At 52.6% G+C, this 17,754-nt stretch overlaps 1 protein-coding gene across 1 annotated transcript in view; it reads left to right on the top strand.

Moving 5' to 3' along the window:
- The first annotated feature begins 10,365 nt into the window (after positions 1 to 10,365).
- The window catches only part of TPP1 (tripeptidyl peptidase 1), a 124,124-nt gene continuing 116,735 nt past the window's right edge, over positions 10,366 to 17,754 (top strand). The window contains exon 1 of the mRNA XM_086933686.1: positions 10,366 to 10,836. Within this exon, the coding sequence (XP_086789812.1) occupies positions 10,829 to 10,836 (8 nt within the window). The 5' untranslated portion in view covers positions 10,366 to 10,828. The remainder of the gene's footprint in view (positions 10,837 to 17,754) is intronic.

Genomic DNA, 17,754 nt, shown 5'->3' on the forward strand with positions numbered 1-17,754 from the left:
CGACCCACACTCCAGCCGATGATCTGCTTTGGGAGCCTCATCCTCCCCCTAGTTGTGAGCAGAAGCGATGACCTCCACAGCCTTTGCCTTACTGGAGTCTGCCATTTCTTGCAAACTACCTTATCATGGTCCCTGTAAATTAGGAATGATTCCAGTCCCAGTCTGAGACTGATGTGTAGCCTGTGCCAGGGTCAAAACACCTGACATGGTGCAATCCATAAATGTTTCTGATCCTGGCCCCATGCCAGGGGCAATCAAATCATTGCCCAAGAGATATCCAGCAAGTTGCTTTTCCCTTATCCCAACATCAACCATGGCCGTCTTTCCACTAAGCTTAATCTCGACCCTAGCAAGCGAATACTTTATGGCCCTTCCGCTGGCTACCAAACCCGTGCCCATGCTCCCAGGGAGTATCTCCTGTGACTTAGGATACCTCCTCTCTACCATTATGCGGCATTCTCCAGTATCCCTCAGGGCAGGCACTTTCCTCCTACTGTTACTAACTTCCTGCACCCCATCGTTTTAGGATGAATATCCTTCAGAGCATCAGGATCTCTCTCCCAGATCTTCATAGCTACTAGGTTGAGCACAACTGGGCTCTATCTGGTCCCTTCACCCATGTGTAATATGCTTACTGTCACGGTGCTGCAGGGTCAGGCTCCTTCGCCTGACACTCCATGTTGAAACATCCCCCTGACGGCACATGCAAAAGTCACCGCCTTGGACTTGGAAGAACTTCCCTGTCCTCCCTCCTCCTGATGCTTCTTCCCGGACACACCATTACCATTCCCATGTTTCCTGGGCCCTCATGAGTCCCATGGGAATTACCCTGATCCATACCCTCCGGTGTGGAATCAGTATGTGGAGGCTTTCTTTCCCCCTTTCATGAAACGGTTTTTACTCCCACTATTAGTGAGGCACAAGCTTAGCAGGTGCAGAGTTGCGTTGCTTTTTCTTCAATAACTTGAACACCACTCTACTTAAAAGACAGCTGGTTCCTTTTTAGGTCTCGCCCTGGCGAAAGATCGCGAAAGCGCGCTCTCGCCGCGAGAACTATAGCTGTCGGCTCAGCCGACAACGCGGGGAGACAAGAGCTGGCCACGCACACATTGAGGAGCATGGCAGAGTCGGATTCTGACGCGCGCCTTAGGATTGGGTCGCGCACGGCGGAAGCGCTGGAGGAAGGGGTAATGCTTGTTTATTTTTTATGCGTGCAGCCGTTTGTCTATAATGCGCACTCGCTTTTATGTTTCTTCTTTATTTTTAATCTGTTTAAACTAAGCAAAACTGTTTAATGTGCAAAGTAATTTTGTGATGCGCACGGTCACTTTAGAGTGTTGTCGCGATGGCGCTTCTTCTCACAGTGAGTCGCGGTTGCAAGTGAATTGTGTAAATTCATCACCCCTGCGTTTTTTAACGGACATTCATTCTTGTGCGTCAGCGCTGTGAACCACGAAATGCTCTTGTTTTCGCTGAGTTAGAGCGAGACATGTGTTCCCCGTCTCTGATAATGCGCCTCTAGTAGTTGAACGTGCGTGTAAACACCGAGTGAATAAACTGAAATTGTTCCCCAGGAGGTAGCTAACCAACCCCCATATTCATCAAAGTCCTGTTTTGGGAGTCCTTAATAGAGAATTTTAAGGATTCGCTATTAAAGACTCGCAAAACGGGATGCATGTAGAAATCGCAATAATTTTAGCGATTTCTACAGCTTTCTTATTTGCGATTCGCTAATTGCTAATCGTAAATAAGGATTGGCTTTCCCATTCATTGAATGAATGGGGAGTAATTCCTTATTTGCAATTAGCAATTAGCGAATCGCAAAAAAGGAAGCAATTGCAAGGGTGACAGGGTGTCCAAAGGACACCCTGTTGCACCCCTGAAATGGTAATGTTTACTGGTGTTGCCCACACACACATGTCCCAAGGACATGTGTGTGTGTAACATACAACTTAGAAAAATGCACTAAAGTGCATTTTTCTAAGTTTTTGCTATTTACCACGTAGTTAGACTTCGCGGTAAATAGCGGCCCCAGATAGCAATTTTGCAATTTTAAAATGGTTCATGAATTGCATTTAAGGAATCTCAAATTGAGATTCCTTAAATGCAAGTAATCGCAATTTAGCGATTTCTAGATTTGCGATTTTTGATGCATCCCAAATGCAAAAATAGCGCTCGCAAAGGGCCAGATTCTCAGAATCAGGCCCTTTGCGAGCCAATTCTGGTTTGATGAATCTGGCTGCAAGTCTTTAGCAGTCCCCTGCCTCCGAGAGGAGTCTTTTACTTTAGTCTGTTTTCCCCTGACAGGTGAAGGTCTTAAAAGAGACACTTTCATCATTGCAAAGGTAAATATTGGAAATTCTCTCTTCAGTGCTTAATTTGAGCCGGGGGTCCCACCAGCACTTATTTTTCTACTTCAGACATTTGCCAAGTGCTAAAGAGGGTAAACAAACAAAGCAGAAAGACGAGGAAGGGGACGGTGGAAAACCCTTCACAGAGGGAGAACGCAGGAACTTGCACAAGCGATGTAAAGGGACAGGGAGTCTCTAGTAGTGCATTTAGATAGCTAGTTAGATAATTTTTATTGCACAATTAAAATCATTGCAATCTTGCTCGTTTGAAATCGGTATGAAGTGCATTTTTCCAGAATTATAGGAGATATATAACAGTTTGTCATCCTAGTATGCTGGGGATAAAAACGTTTAAACGCCGCTTTATCAACTTCAAAACATGGGTATAAAAACCATTTACGCAGCATTCTGGATTCATAGTTCAGTGTGATTGTTAGGGACCAAGACAGCTTTCACTGTGAATTAAAGAGGCTTGAGATGGAATCGAGCCTGCGCTGCCCAATCCTTGGCATTGAATCGCTGACATTCAATTGCACCAGACGCGGGTTTCTCAGCAGAGCTTTGGGCTCATTTTTTAACCCCTCCCCTGCTGGTGACGGAACCACTCCGTCATCAGCCGCGGTCGCCCTGTGCTGATGATGGAGCGGTTCCGTCACGGTCCGCTCGGAACGCCTGTGCGGCGCGGATTCCGCACCTGCGCTGAACGTTCCATTGAGCGGGCGGGGCCGTGACGGAACCGCTCCGTCATGAGCACAGCGCAACCACGGCTGGTGACGGAGCGGTTCTGTCACCAGCATGTGCCCGCCACGCGGCCCCCCGCCCCCTTAGCACTGCGGCGGAATAGCCGCCGCAGTGAAGGAGTTAAAAAAAAATAAGCACAGGTCTGCTTTTTCATGTAGCTGCTTCATCTGACATTCACCCCCCCCCCCGGAAATAGCTGACCTTCCTAATCTGGCAAGAACCACTCTATTAGAGAGTCTCATCCTCTAACAAGAGTGGCGTCTTTGCACAGAGACTGTCACAGGCCAACAGCAGCTGACGTTGCAGTCCAAACTCGCTCCTCCTTGGAGAAGCAGCGTTCTAGGGCAAGCGCCGTTAACTACTACCAAATAGTCGGCCTTCTAAAAACGTGAACTCTCTTGGAAGTCTCTAAAGACTCGCTCACCCGCCATCAGTGGTCGTTTTACAAAGACTGCTTGTTATCCCCTGAAGGAACGGGTATTACGAACACTCAAAACCCAGATGGCCGGTCTCCGTACTCCCAGGTGGCGCTCTTTAAACCGGTTATTCAACAAATATTTGTTTTTCAGTCTTGCGACTTGGGTGCACCCGTAGGTGCATATTCACTTCAGAGGTACATTTCATACCTTTGGCAGTCATCAGAGAAGAGAACAGCACCACCACAGCGTCCCTCAGCACCACCACAGCATCACTCAGCACCACCACAGCATCACTCAGCACTACCACAGCATCACTCAGCACTACCACAGCATCACTCAGCACTACCACAGCATCACTCAGCACCACCACAGCACCACTCAGCACCACCACAGCATCACTCAGCATCACCACAGCATCACTCAGAACCACCACAGCACCACCACAGCACCACTCAGCACCACTCAGCACCACCACAGTGTCACTCAGCACGACCACAGCATCACTCAGCATTACCACAGCATTACTCAGCACCCCCACAGCATCACACAGCACCACCACAGCATCACTCAGCACCACCACAGCATCACTCAGCACCACCACAGCATCACTCAGCGCCACCACAGCATCACTCAGCGCCACCACAGCAACACTCAGCACCACCACTGGGGTTACGACACGAGTAATTCCGTTACTGGGAGGAATGCATTGATGCTTTTTTTAAGGGGTTGCTGCAAGGGAGTGCGGGTTGCGGTACACCTGTGGGGGCCTCAGTACACCCGTCGATCTCAGTCAAAGGCTGGGACAACCTCGGTCAGAGTCAGACGCCGTCTTCTCTGGCAGGGCAGAATCTTGCTCCCTATCCCCAAACTCGCCTCGAGCACCCGAACAGTGGGACAGTCTTGCCCCACACTCCATCCCTCGCCCTACACTCCATCCCTCGCCCCACACTCCATCCCTCGCCCACCCTCTATCTCTCTCTCGTCCACCCTCTATCTCTCTCTCGCCCTCCCTCTATCTCTCTCTCGCCCTCCCTCTATCTCTCTCTCGCCCTCCCTCTATCTATCTTTCGCCCTCCCTCTATCTATCGCCCTCACTATCTACCCTATCACCACATCATCACTCGGCACCACCACAGCATCACTCAGGGGCACCACAACATCACTATGCACTACCAAAATGCCTATAACTACAGCAGTAACTTACAATATTATTAAAATATAATATTATTGCCAACATTACCTAATATTTTGCGACAGCTATCATCTTGCAAATCATCTTTATACACCAATACAGACTTTGCTAAAAATGTAATGCAACACATTGTCATATACAATGCCAATAACTCAAACTTTAATGCTGCGAGACCTATTGCATTGCAAATGCTTGTTAAAGAATGCACTGTATTTGCCTAACTCTATGCTGTTTTAGTGTTTCGCTTAAGCATATTTCCTATGGACCCTGCAGTTTTTGAGTGACACCTCTTTTCACAATTGATATGCACTGATTGATTTTGATGTTTTTGCATGCTCCTGCTAGTGTTTTAGCCGTTTTATCTCAAATGTAATATTGTTCTTTTATCACGTATCTTTTATAAGATTCTTTTTTTTTGGGTTGGAGTCTGTGCAGTGTATGCTGGGCTCTACTTCCTTTGAGAAGGGCCAGTGAACTCGCCCAGAATCAAAGAGCGCCCTTTGTAGTGTACTGAAGAGCCCGGCTCTCCTTCCTCCAGTGTGCCCCACCCGGCTCACAGGAACGCAGAGATCCACAGTTCTTCCTGGGGTGTCTCCTCTACCTCCTTAAGTTCCTCCAGTTAGCTCTGGGTCTCTCAAAATGGAACCCAGAGGCTTCCATGTATTGTGCCATTCTCGGGCACACATACACCCAGCACATGCCTATAGCATACATGCACTGCACAGCACTACATCCTTCATGTATTGTACCGCTCACCAGAACACGTACACCCAGGACATGTATATAACACACAAGACGTGCACATCACTACATGCCAACCTGATGTAGGGTAAGGTGAGTTGTGAGCACGCAGCAGTGGAAACTTTAGTGAGCCTGTGGGCCTCACTCCAGTAACACAGGTGAAAAGGCCTGTGCGCTCCACCGATCACGACATGGGATGCTGCCACCATGGCGCTCGTGCTGCTTAACTCCGAGCAAAGGCGCTAGCCTTTCAGTACTATGAGGGTAGCGCTTTGGGTGCCCTCCTCAGTCCATGAAGAACACAATCCATGAGACAGGCCTATGTTATGGCGCCCACGCATGATCCGTGTTCACTGATGACAACAAAAAATCAGCACAGGAAATCCAGCCTTCATGGCAGGAGTACACGCCCTTACCATGTGAGGGACTTTCCTGTGCCAACACATGCACTCACCTTTCAGCTCCTCACAGGTACTCCTGACGCCTATCATCCCTGCGCATCACCTGTACTCCTGCTGCCTGCTCCTCCTCTGCTCTTCACCTGTACTGAGTGGAGAAGTGTGGCTCAGGGGTTAGAGGCGGCAGACCTGGAGCTTGAGTTCGGCCCGGGACCAGGGTTCAATTCCCCGCCTCGGCGGGTCTTGGGCTCAATAATTCCACGGGCTCGTTAATTCTCGCTCCGGTGCCTTCTCGACTCACGGGTTCACACTCTGCGACTCTGGGCAATAGCTTGCTTAATCTCCACATCGGCCCCTCGCGGTGGGATGCCTGGCTTTCACCTTGTGGATACCCTGCCAGGGTTATCTCACAGGGGAATACCAGGACGGGTTCCCTAAGCAAGCGCGGAGATGCCCCAGAGTAAGTCATGCGCTATATAAGCTTCATACATTTACATTTACATTTACATTCCTGCTGCCTGTTCCCTCTGCTCCTCACCTGTACTCCTGCTTCCTGCTCTTCCTCTGCCCCTCACCTGTACTCCTGCCTGCTCCCCTCTGCCCCTCACCTGTACTCCTGCTCCCCTCTGCCCCTCACCTGTACTCCTGCTGCCTGCCCCTGACTGCTCCCCACCTGTACTCCTGCTCTTCCTCTGCTCTTCACCTTCCTCTGCTGCCTGCCCTTGACCGCTCCCCACCTGTACTCCTGCTGCCTGCCCTTGACCGCTCCCCACCTGTACTCCTGCTGCCTGCCCCTGACCGCTCCCGACCTGTACTCCTGCTGCCTGCCCCTGACCGCTCCTGACCTGTACTCCTGCTGCCTGCCCCTGACCGCTCCCCACCTGTACTCCTGCTGCCTGCCCCTGACCGCTCCCCACCTGTACTCCTGCTGCCTGCCCCTGACCGCTCCCGACCTGTACTCCTGCTCCCTGCCCCTGACCGCTCCCGACCTGTACTCCTGCTGCCTGCCCCTGACCGCTCCCGACCTGTACTCCTGCTGCCTGCCCCTGACCGCTCCTGACCTGTACTCCTGCTGCCTGCCCTTGACCGCTCCCCACCTGTACTCCCGCTGCCTGCCCCTGACCGCTCCCGACCTGTACTCCTGCTGCCTGCCCCTGACCGCTCCTGACCTGTACTCCTGCTGCCTGCCCCTGACCGCTCCCCACCTGTACTCCTGCTGCCTGCCCCTGACCGCTCCCCACCTGTACTCCTGCTACCTGCCCCTGACCGCTCCCGACCTGTACTCCTGCTGCCTGCCCTTGACCGCTCCCGACCTGTACTCCTGCTGCCTGCCCCTGACCGCTCCCGACCTGTACTCCTGCTGCCTGCCCCTGACCGCTCCCCACCTGTACTCCTGCTGCCTGCTCTTCCTCTGCTCTTCACCTGTACTCCTGCTGCCTGCCCCCGACCGCTCTTCACCTGTACTCCTGCTGCCTGCTCCCCTCTGCCCCTCACCTGTACTCCTGCTGCCTGCTCCACTCTGCCTCTCACCTGTACTCCTGCTGCCTGCTCCCCTCTGCCCCTCAGCTGTACTCCTGCTGCCTGCTCTCCTCTGCCTCTCACCTGTACTCCTGCTGCCTGCTCTTCCTCTGCTCCACAGCTGTACTCCTGCTGCTTGCTCCCCTCTGCCCCTCACCTGTACTCCTGCTGCCTGCTCTCCTCTGCTCTTCACCTGTACTCCTGCTGCCTGCCCCTGACCGCTCCCCACCTGTACTCCTGCTGCCTGCTCTTCCTCTGCTCTTCACCTGTACTCCTGCTGCCTGCCCCCGACCGCTCTTCACCTGTACTCCTGCTGCCTGCTCCCCTCTGCCCCTCACCTGTACTCCTGCTGCCTGCTCCACTCTGCCTCTCACCTGTACTCCTGCTGCCTGCTCCCCTCTGCCCCTCAGCTGTACTCCTGCTGCCTGCTCTCCTCTGCCTCTCACCTGTACTCCTGCTGCCTGCTCTTCCTCTGCTCCACAGCTGTACTCCTGCTGCTTGCTCCCCTCTGCCCCTCACCTGTACTCCTGCTGCCTGCTCTCCTCTGCTCTTCACCTGTACTCCTGCTGCCTGCTCTTCCTCTGCTCCACACCTGTACTCCTGCTGCCTGCTCTTCCTCTGCCCCTCACCTGTACTCCTACTGCCTGCTCTCCTCTGCCCCTCACCTGTACTCCTGCTGCCTGCTCCCCTCTGCCTCTCACCTGTACTCCTGCTGCCTGCTCTCCTCTGCCTCTCACCTGTACTCCTGCTGCCTGCTCTTCCTCTGCTCCACACCTGTACTCCTGCTGCTTGCTCCCCTCTGCCCCTCACCTGTACTCCTGCTGCCTGTTCCCCTCTGCCCCTCATCTGTACTCCTGATGCCTGCTCCCCTCTGCCCCTCACCTGTACTCCTACTGCCTGCTCTCCTCTGCCCCTCACCTGTACTCCTGCTGCCTGCTCCCCTCTGCCCCTCACCTGTACTCCTGCTGCATGCTCCCCTCTGCCTCTCACCTGTACTCCTGATGCCTGCTCCCCTCTGCCTCTCACCTGTACTCCTGCCTGCTCCCCTCTGCCTCTCACCTGTACTCCTGCTGCCTGCTCTCCTCTGCCCCTCACCTGTACTCCTGCTGCCTGTTCCCCTCTGCCTCTCACCTGTACTCCTGCTGCCTGCTCTTCCTCTGCTCCACATCTATACTCCTGCTGCCTGCTCCCCTCTGCCCCTCATCTGGACTCCTGCTGCCTGCTCCCCTCTGCCCCTCATCTGTACTCCTGCTGCCTGCTCCCCTCTGCCCCTCACCTGTACTCCTGCTGCCTGCTCCCCTCTACCCCTCACCTGCACTCCTGCTGCCTGCTCCCCTCTGCCCCTCACCTGTACTCCTGCTGCCTGCTCCCCTCTGCCCCTCACCTGTACTCCTGCTGCCTGCTCCCCTCTGCCCCTCACCTGTACTCCTGCTGCCTGCTCCCCTCTGCCCCTCACCTGTACTCCTGCTGCCTGCTCCCCTCTGCCCCTCACATGTACTCCTGCTCCCTGCTCTTCCTCTGCTCTTCACCTGTACTCCTGCTGCCTGCTCCCCTCTGCCCCTCACCTGTACTCCTGCTGCCTGCTCCCCTCTGCCCCTCACCTGTACTCCTGCTGCCTGCTCCCCTCTGCCCCTCACCTGTACTCCTGCTGCCTGCTCCCCTCTGCCCCTCACCTGTACTCCTGCTGCCTGCTCCCCTCTGCCCCTCACCTGTACTCCTGCTGCCTGCTCTTCCTCTGCTCATCACCTGTACTCCTGCTGCCTGCTCCCCTCTGCCTCTCACCTGTACTCCTGTTGCCTGCTCTTCCTCTGCTCCACACCTGTACTCCTGCTGCCTGCTCCCCTCTGCCTCTCACCTGTACTCCTGCTGCCTGCTCCCCTCTGCCCCTCACCTGTATTCCTGCTGCCTGCTCCCCTCTGCCTCTCACCTTTACTCCTGCTGCCTGCTCCCCTCTGCCTTTCACCTGTACTCCTGCTGCCCTCTGCCTCTCACCTTTACTCCTGCTGCCTGCTCTTCCTCTGCCCCTCACCTGTACTTCTGCTGCCTGCTCTTCCTCTGCCCCTCACCTGTACTCCTGCTGCCTGCTCCCCTCTGCCCCTCACCTGTACTCCTGCTGCCTGCTCCCCTCTGCCTCTCACCTTTACTCCTGCTGCCTGCTCCCCTCTGCCCCTCACCTGTACTCCTGCTGCCTGCTCTTCCTCTGCTCATCACCTGTACTCCTGCTGCCTGCTCCCCTCTGCCCCTCACCTGTACTCCTGCTGCCTGCTCTTCCTCTGCTCATCACCTGTACTCCTGCTGCCTGCTCCCCTCTGCCCCTCACCTGTACTCCTGCTGCCTGCTCCCCTCTGCCCCTCACCTGTACTCCTGCTGCCTGCTCTTCCTCTGCTCATCACCTGTACTCCTGCTGCCTGCTCCCCTCTGCCTCTCACCTGTACTCCTGTTGCCTGCTCTTCCTCTGCTCCACACCTGTACTCCTGCTGCCTGCTCCCCTCTGCCTCTCACCTGTACTCCTGCTGCCTGCTCCCCTCTGCCCCTCACCTGTATTCCTGCTGCCTGCTCCCCTCTGCCTCTCACCTTTACTCCTGCTGCCTGCTCCCCTCTGCCTTTCACCTGTACTCCTGCTGCCCTCTGCCTCTCACCTTTACTCCTGCTGCCTGCTCTTCCTCTGCCCCTCACCTGTACTTCTGCTGCCTGCTCTTCCTCTGCCCCTCACCTGTACTCCTGCTGCCTGCTCCCCTCTGCCCCTCACCTGTACTCCGCCTGCCTGCTCCCCTCTGCCTCTCACCTTTACTCCTGCTCCCTTCTTCTCTGGTGCCCTCTCCTCTCCTGCCACTGAGTCGGGCTGGTCTGTGCATGGACAGGACAGTATTCTTCTCCTGCCCGTGCAGAGGGCAGGGTCAGTCCTAGGCCCCTCCCCCCGCAGAGGGCAGTAGTCACATGGGCAGTACCCTCTCCTGCCTTTGCAGGGGCAGTCCCAGCCCCCTCCGCAGAGGGCAGGAGTCACATGGGCAGTCCCCTCTCCTGCCCTTGCAGGGCAGCGGTGGCAGTCTCGGGCCCCTCCCCCCGCAGAGGGCAGGAGTCAGCTGACTGCAGCAGAGTCAGCTGACAGTCCCGCAGAGAGAGGAAGAAGCAGCGGGCACGAGACGAGGGACTGAAAGACAGAGGACAGCGCCTCGAGGCAGAGACACAGAGGGCAGCGCTGCGGAGACAGAGAGCAGGGCCAGAGCCAGCGCTTCGAAGCTGACAAGAAGGACAGCGACAGCGCCTCGAGGCTGACACACGAACAGCAGCGCTGCGGAGACGGAGGGCAGCGCCTCGAGACAGAGCCCGCGGAGGGCAGCGGCAGCGCCTCGAGAGTGCGGCACTGACAGCAGCAGGAACCGCTGGACTCCGAGAGAGTGCCGAGGACTCCAGGAGAGACAGACAGACAGCCCTCGCTCTCAGCCATCAGCCCTGGGCCCGGCAGCCATGGAGGGGTAAGCAGCACCTCTGGGCCCGGGCCTGGCCCGGCAAGTGGATTGTGCGAAATGTGTGTTTCCGGCCAGTCTGGGCTGTGTTAGACTACACCTACCAGCATGCCTCTGTTGGCGTCTGGACAGCGATCAAAGTATTTAAATATTTTGCAGCCAGGGGTGGGTTTAGCTTTTTCAGACTGTGTTTTCCAGCACCCTTGAAACACTATTTGCTTGTTTGAAAACGATATTTCATGGCCCTCTCTGTTAACCCACAGAAGAGTTATATAAAGTTTGCTCCTGTTGTCTCCGAGGTCATCACAGTGCATGCTGGGAATTGTAGTCATTTCGTATCACTAATGCTTAAGCAACATTAGCGAGACTTCGAGAACGGGCGGCGGGGAGTCGTGCCCTGCACAGCCTCCCAGGACTGTCTCTGTCAGTGGTATCACTCGGGCATGCGTGACACCTCTGCCAACAGCTCCTTATTAGGGTGACAGGGCATGCCTGATACCTTAGCCAACAGCTTTTTGTTAAGGAGATGGGGCACGTGGGACATCTCAGCCAACAGTTCTCTATTTGCGGGGACAGAGCATGCGTGACACCTCAGTCATCAGCTCTTTCTTTGGGGGCCAGGGCATGCGTGACACCTCAGTCAACAGCTCTTTCTTTGGGGGCCAGGGCATGCGTGACACCTCAGTCAACAGCTCTTTATTTGGGGGCCAGGGCATGCCTGACACCTCAGTCAACAGCTCTTTATTTGGGGGCCAGGGCATGCGTGACCCCTCTGTCAACAGCACTTTATTTGGGGGCCAGGGCATGCGTGACACCTCAGTCAACAGCTCTTTCTTTGGGGGCCAGGGCATGCGTGACCCCTCTGTCAACAGCTCTTTATTTGGGGGCCAGGGCATGCGTGACAACTCAGCCAACAGCTCTTTATTTGGGGGCCAGGGCATGCGTGACACCTCAGTCAACAGCTCTTTCTTTGGGGGCCAGGGCATGCGTGACACCTCCGTCAACAGCTGCTTATTTTGGGGCCAGGGCATGCGTGACACCTCCGCTCTGTTTTCGGGGGCATCTGAGTCCGCCTAGGGCCTGATTCCAGGTGGCACCCTACACTCTGAGCCCTGCGCACACACCCGCAAACATAAGGGCTGCAATGTTGACTGCTCCTGGTAATTACAGGGCGTGATGAAGCTTGCGCCCTTAATTAAAAGGCGGGTCAACCCTGCTGGCATGTAACATGGGTGACGGGTCCAGTATTTTCTGTCTCATGCAGATTTCGGTGTGATAATTATAACCCCCCGACCCCCCACACCCATTAAAAAAAGTCGATGTGATAATTAACACCTCAGTCTTGGATGTTACCAGGAGCACAAATTATTGCATCCAACAGTGGCCGCTTGAAAAACGCGTTAAAAACAAAACTGAAAACCCCAGAGGCGAAGTCTGCTACCTTTCAAGCCAGGAGTGACTGTGACTCCTGGCATCATTCATGTCTTTGCGCCTCTTGGCGCTTGGGATGTAGGATACACACGTCGGGGTTTTCTACGCCAGATGCGTGACATCTATCCAGGTGGTTTGTCTTCATTCTGTCACTTGTTCTATGTTCGTTCCTGTAAGACTACAGGCAACAGATGATTAAAGTGATCAGCATCTCTAGCTAGTTGGTCATCTGGGTGTATGTTACAATCTCGCAAAAGCATCAGCTTGTTGGAAACCAGGAGACATGCAGCTGAATCTAAGAAAGAGGGTATAAAAGCCCGTACGGCTCGGGATTTATCCAAGGTGGGACCAGATGTTATGGATACAGGCGTGCAGCTTGGGGTACGTACCCTTCCAGGCGCACAGTCAGCCTAGCTGAGGAAAGTGCAAGGGCTTCAGCTTACATTGTACCTTAAAACAAGTTGTAAACCCAGAAAACCGTGATGGGCGAGAGGGAGGGGATCTTAATTAGACAGAGAGCAAAGAAAGGGTAAAAGAGCCAATTTTTTGCGAATTGGCCATGTGCGGTCCACAAATTTCAACTTTGACCCGGGGCGTGTCCGGGCCACATATCCTTATCGCTACTCTGTATTGGGCGACTCCGAAAAGACGCCACAAAGGAGCAAGCCAACGCCCTTGCTGCTTGTCATACCTTGAGCAGAAAAAGATATGGTCACCGGCTTCTTCAGCACTTCTGCAGAAAGGACATTTTGTTTCCACCTTGTTGACTATTCCACAATACTCCTTAGCACACGTAAAATACAATGTTGCTTATATATGCCAGTGTTTCCACCAATTGTCACAATATAGTAAAGATGAGTTCATGTTCTTGTAATTCAGTTTCAAATTTATTCCTGTTCACTGGAAACTCTCACACAGCCGACACGTGTTTCGTCGTAAATGGGAATGTAACCCACAACTTTTTCAAGGCTGTACAGATTGAAAAGAAAAGAAAAAAACATATCGCCATATGTATATGTACTGCTATTCGGTCATGGTTTAACAGAATATATAACACATCATTACTTCTTATGTTAAAGAAGTTGTCCACACCGTGATTTGATAGCATAGTATGGAGACCAATGTGAGCGGTGGTGATAAAAGTATATGTTTTAACAGAGTATCCCATAATTTAGTATAGATTTAACACAGAATGTACCTCTGATAAATTCAGACGGTCTATGAGCCTATTATGAGATGGAGAGACCAAGTGCCAATTAGTAATCCTTTGTGGATGTGAAATAGTAGTGGAGTCTGTCAAAATTACAACTAACGCAAAACACCAAAAGGGGGGGTAGAGAGCTAAAATTGAAAGACGATTCGTGCGTGAATAATTTTGTTACGAGTGTTCAAGATTTGCAAAAATACCCATTTCCAGGTCTGTTCTCTTGTTACGGTAAGGGATAACAATTGAAAATGTACATAAGCAACATATGCTGTCACTGACTATATTCAGTTAGTGAGTGATGTAGCTAAATCACTTACGTGTAATGCGGTGATGATTCCAACCTGTATTGTTGACTATTCCGTTGAGCGGTAAAGGAACCAAGAGGTAACAAGCCTAACCTGAACCTTCTATGAAGGGCTTTTGTGAATGGAGAGTCGATATCATTCATATAGTTTTCAAAATAAGAGCTGGGCCTGAGTCCTATGAAGCAATCGGTCATTTTGACAAATCCGCCTGTTTGGAGAATGTACCCTCCTCAAGCTCCAGTAGATGCCTTCAAGCTCATGTTTGTGGAAGATGGAAGAGTTTCACGGTACAACCAATGCTCCTATAGATTCATAGAGTATAGGGACTGTATTGCAGAGTCCAACCAGGGTAACTGAACACCTCTCTGGGATTTATCGAGAACATCTTTTAATCCCACCCTACATTCTGCCAGCTCCGTTGTAGACTAAACCCGTACTCCCAACAGAATAGGGTTCAGATGCGCTCGGGGTGCAATAGACCGGAAGCACAAGTCGTGTTTACAAATCACTGGTGTACTTTTGGCAATTTAAGGGCTGCTCTTGAAAATGTATTCTCAGCCACCGCCAGGGCTTTTAAATCCGCATATCCCCAGAGTCTGGGTCCATATGTAGCAGGAGCTACGGCTTTGCCCCTCCAGACCTCAAGAATGGGGGACATTGGATGGAACGAGGGCTTGTTTGCAAATGTTAGTACTGCTGCCACCCTGTGCTTTAGCATAAGAGTACTTTTGATAACCTGGGAACCCGAAGTATTTGCACTCCAGAGGCGGATGCCGAGATAATCAAAATCTAGCACTTTCTCCAGCTCCTCTCTACCAATATTATTGATCCTCTGAAGCCTCTATGGGGTGGGTGGCCATAAATGTTGTCGCATTGATTGTCAGTCCATGATCCAGGCAGAGTATGTTGTACTTACTTAAAAGGGTCTCTAGGCCCTTGGGATTTTTGATACTAATAAAGAATCGACCTCAAATAATAAGGCGGGTATTTTATTTCTCTGGAGAATCATTATCACAACCCAAGAGGTAGTTTGTGCGGCCATTTATAAACAGCAGGAACAATGTGGGGGCAAGGACACATCCTTGCCGGAGTCCTTTTGCAACCTTAAAGGGATCAGTGTTTTCCCCATTCGTAAAAGGCGTCCAGTTAATGGACGGAATGCAGAACAAATCAAAACATTCACCCCCAGTCAAGAGATCTGGGTTAAATCCATCATTCTTTTGCTCACCATGCCACCCCAGTTTAGACCTGGCCATATGCAAATCAGTCTTGACCCTGCACCCAATGGGAACAGTCCATCCCGAACTGCCAAGCCAGGTCCTCCCTGGACTGGAAACAAGCATCCTAGGACCAGCTTCGGGGTTTCACCCCTCATCAGCCAGGCTAGCCTGAATCCAGTGGCACAGTAAACCCAGGACTCACGTCTGGGCACACCCGGCACACTTGGGGCGAGAAAGCAAAAGCCACACATTTGACGGACGGATTGCAGAACAAATCAAAACATTCACCCCCAGTCTAGAGATCTGTGGGGACACATCGTTGCTGGAGACCTTTTGCAACCTTAAAGGGAACAGTGTTTTCCATATTTTTACCCCATCTGACTTGAGCAAAATTATCATGGTGAAACCTGGCAAATAAATCAAGAAGAGGGCGGGGAAGCCCTAGGTCTCTGCCGTCTTGAGATTAACAAAAACGACATAAAGGCTACCTCTTTTGATGTCTACTTCTTTCCACCTTATTAATTGAAACTTAAAAACCTGGTCAATTGTGCTAGTTTTGGTGCGTGCAAAATCCAGCCTGAAACTGGATTTTAATTTTATTTTCACCGGCTCAAATAAGGAGCTGCTATAATTAAAGCTTGCAAAAGATGTTTTAGAGGAATCAATCGGGCTAATTGGGCGGTAGTTGACTGGGTCAAAATGTGGGCCTTTCTTATGTATGAATAAGCACCGCCTCTTTCCATGAGGATGGAATCTCACCTCCTGCTAAAATAGCATTAAAAATGCACGTAAGGCAGGGTTCCCAGATTGCTGGTTCAGGCATAAAAAGGTCCATCGGAATTCGATCTGGTCCGTGTGCCTTTCCTGCCTTCGGAGATCTAATGGAGTAGGTCACAGAAAATACTCGTCCATCTTTAATAATATCGAAGTCAAATTGAGTCTCGCATGGTGTGCGGACACCATAGGAACAGGGAGTCAAGATTTGCAAGGGTTAGAGGGGGCTACTTAATAAAGATTTGAAATGATTCACAAATCTAGTGGGAGATTGTGTGCTTCCAGCTTGATCCCATTTGTCTTGGCAACAGGCACTATTATGTGCCAGAAAGCAGCTACCTGGTTCCCTGAGCGTGTTGCAGACAAGTTACCATTCCAAATTGCTGTGTCCCAAGTCGATTTTGCATGTTTCAGGACTGGTTTGTAATTTGCTCAAGCTAACTTTATATCCTGCAAGAACTCTCTTTTAATGACGCTAAGGAGATTGCACTTAGCTGACTTGCAAGTCCATTCATGCCATGTGGGACCTGACTTCTGGGTGGTGATTCTTGTGTGTGGGAGGTTTAGTGAAGAAGCTCATTTTACATTTCTCAAAGCATTTGCTAGAAGCATCCCAGATCATGTGGGTGCCTCCTCTGAGTTAGCCATGTTAGAAGGAGAGGGTCTAGGTCTTGATGGAGTGAGGCGGGCTTGGACTCATTGGCCTCAATGCTCTCCCACTTCATTCTCCTCCAATTGTTACTGATGCAAGACCACCTCCTGGCAATTCAGGGGTCCCACTCCCCCATTTGTCACCTCCACAAAGGGAGAGGCGAAGAGGGAATTGGTCACTCTCATATCTAGGCAGGACTTTCCCTATACTAATTCCCCACTCATCCTGTTTGGGTTCCGCAGTAGTGTGCTGCTCGCCTCAAAGTGCTTCAATACCTCATAAGGAGGAGCAAGCGCTATGTAAATGCAAACTCTTCCCTCTTCTATCCCTCCACTATCCTTCTCAATTCAAATATTAGACTAACATATCCACCTTACTTCATGCTTCCCTTTCTTCTTACAATTGCCCCATAGGTAGGTGTAAGCATGACTTTGTAATTTTCAGAATGTTTAGTTTCCTTGATCTGATTCAGATTGAAATAGTCCTTCACCGGTGCTTGCACGTGGAGAGACCAATTGCCCATCCTGGGGTCTGGCCCGGTCCATCCTGGGGCCTGGCCCGGTCCATCCTGGGGTCTGGCCCGGTCCACCCTGGGGTCTGGCCCGGTCCACCCTGGGGTCTGGCCCGGTCCACCCTGGGGTCTGGCCTGGTCCACCCTGGGGTCTGGCCCGGTCCACCCTGGGGTCTGGCCCGGTCCACCCTGGGGTCTGGCCTGGGTCTGGCCCGGTCTACCCTGGGGTCTGGCCCGGTCCGCCCTGGGGTCTGTCCCGGTCCACCCTGGGTTCTGGCCCGGTCTATCCATCCTGGGGCCCACCCTGGGGTCTGGCCCGGTCCACCCTGGGGTCTGGCCCGGTCCACCCTGGGGTCTGGCCCGGTCCACCCTGGCGTCTGGCCCGGTCCACCCGGGGGTCTGGCCCGGTCTATCCATCCTGGGGCCCACCCTGGTGTCTGGTCCACCCTGGGGGTCTGGCCCACTGGCCACTGCTGCGTGTCAATGTTTAAAGGGGGGGAGGGGTTTCCACCTGAATAAGATAGGCTGGTAGGAACTACATGGTTGCTTATCCTTGCCCGGTTTGGGTATGACCATGACGGATGCGGTCATCATCGAGGTGGGGATCGCGCCAGGAGTGGCAAAAGAATTGAATAACCTGGTAAGAATGGGGGTCAAAGCGTGGCAGAAAGTTTTATAGAAGATAGGGGGGTATTCGTCTGGACTCAGCGATTTTGAAAATTGTAAGGCCGATATGACCTCCTCGTGGAGATGTCATCCCAAATCTCTGCTTGATCTGGTGTAAGGCGAGATGTATATGCGTTTTTGGAGATAGGCAGCGCTAGCTG

This window comes from Lissotriton vulgaris, chromosome 8 (genome assembly GCF_964263255.1).
Source record: "Lissotriton vulgaris chromosome 8, aLisVul1.2, whole genome shotgun sequence".
Taxonomy (NCBI): domain Eukaryota; kingdom Metazoa; phylum Chordata; class Amphibia; order Caudata; family Salamandridae; genus Lissotriton; species Lissotriton vulgaris.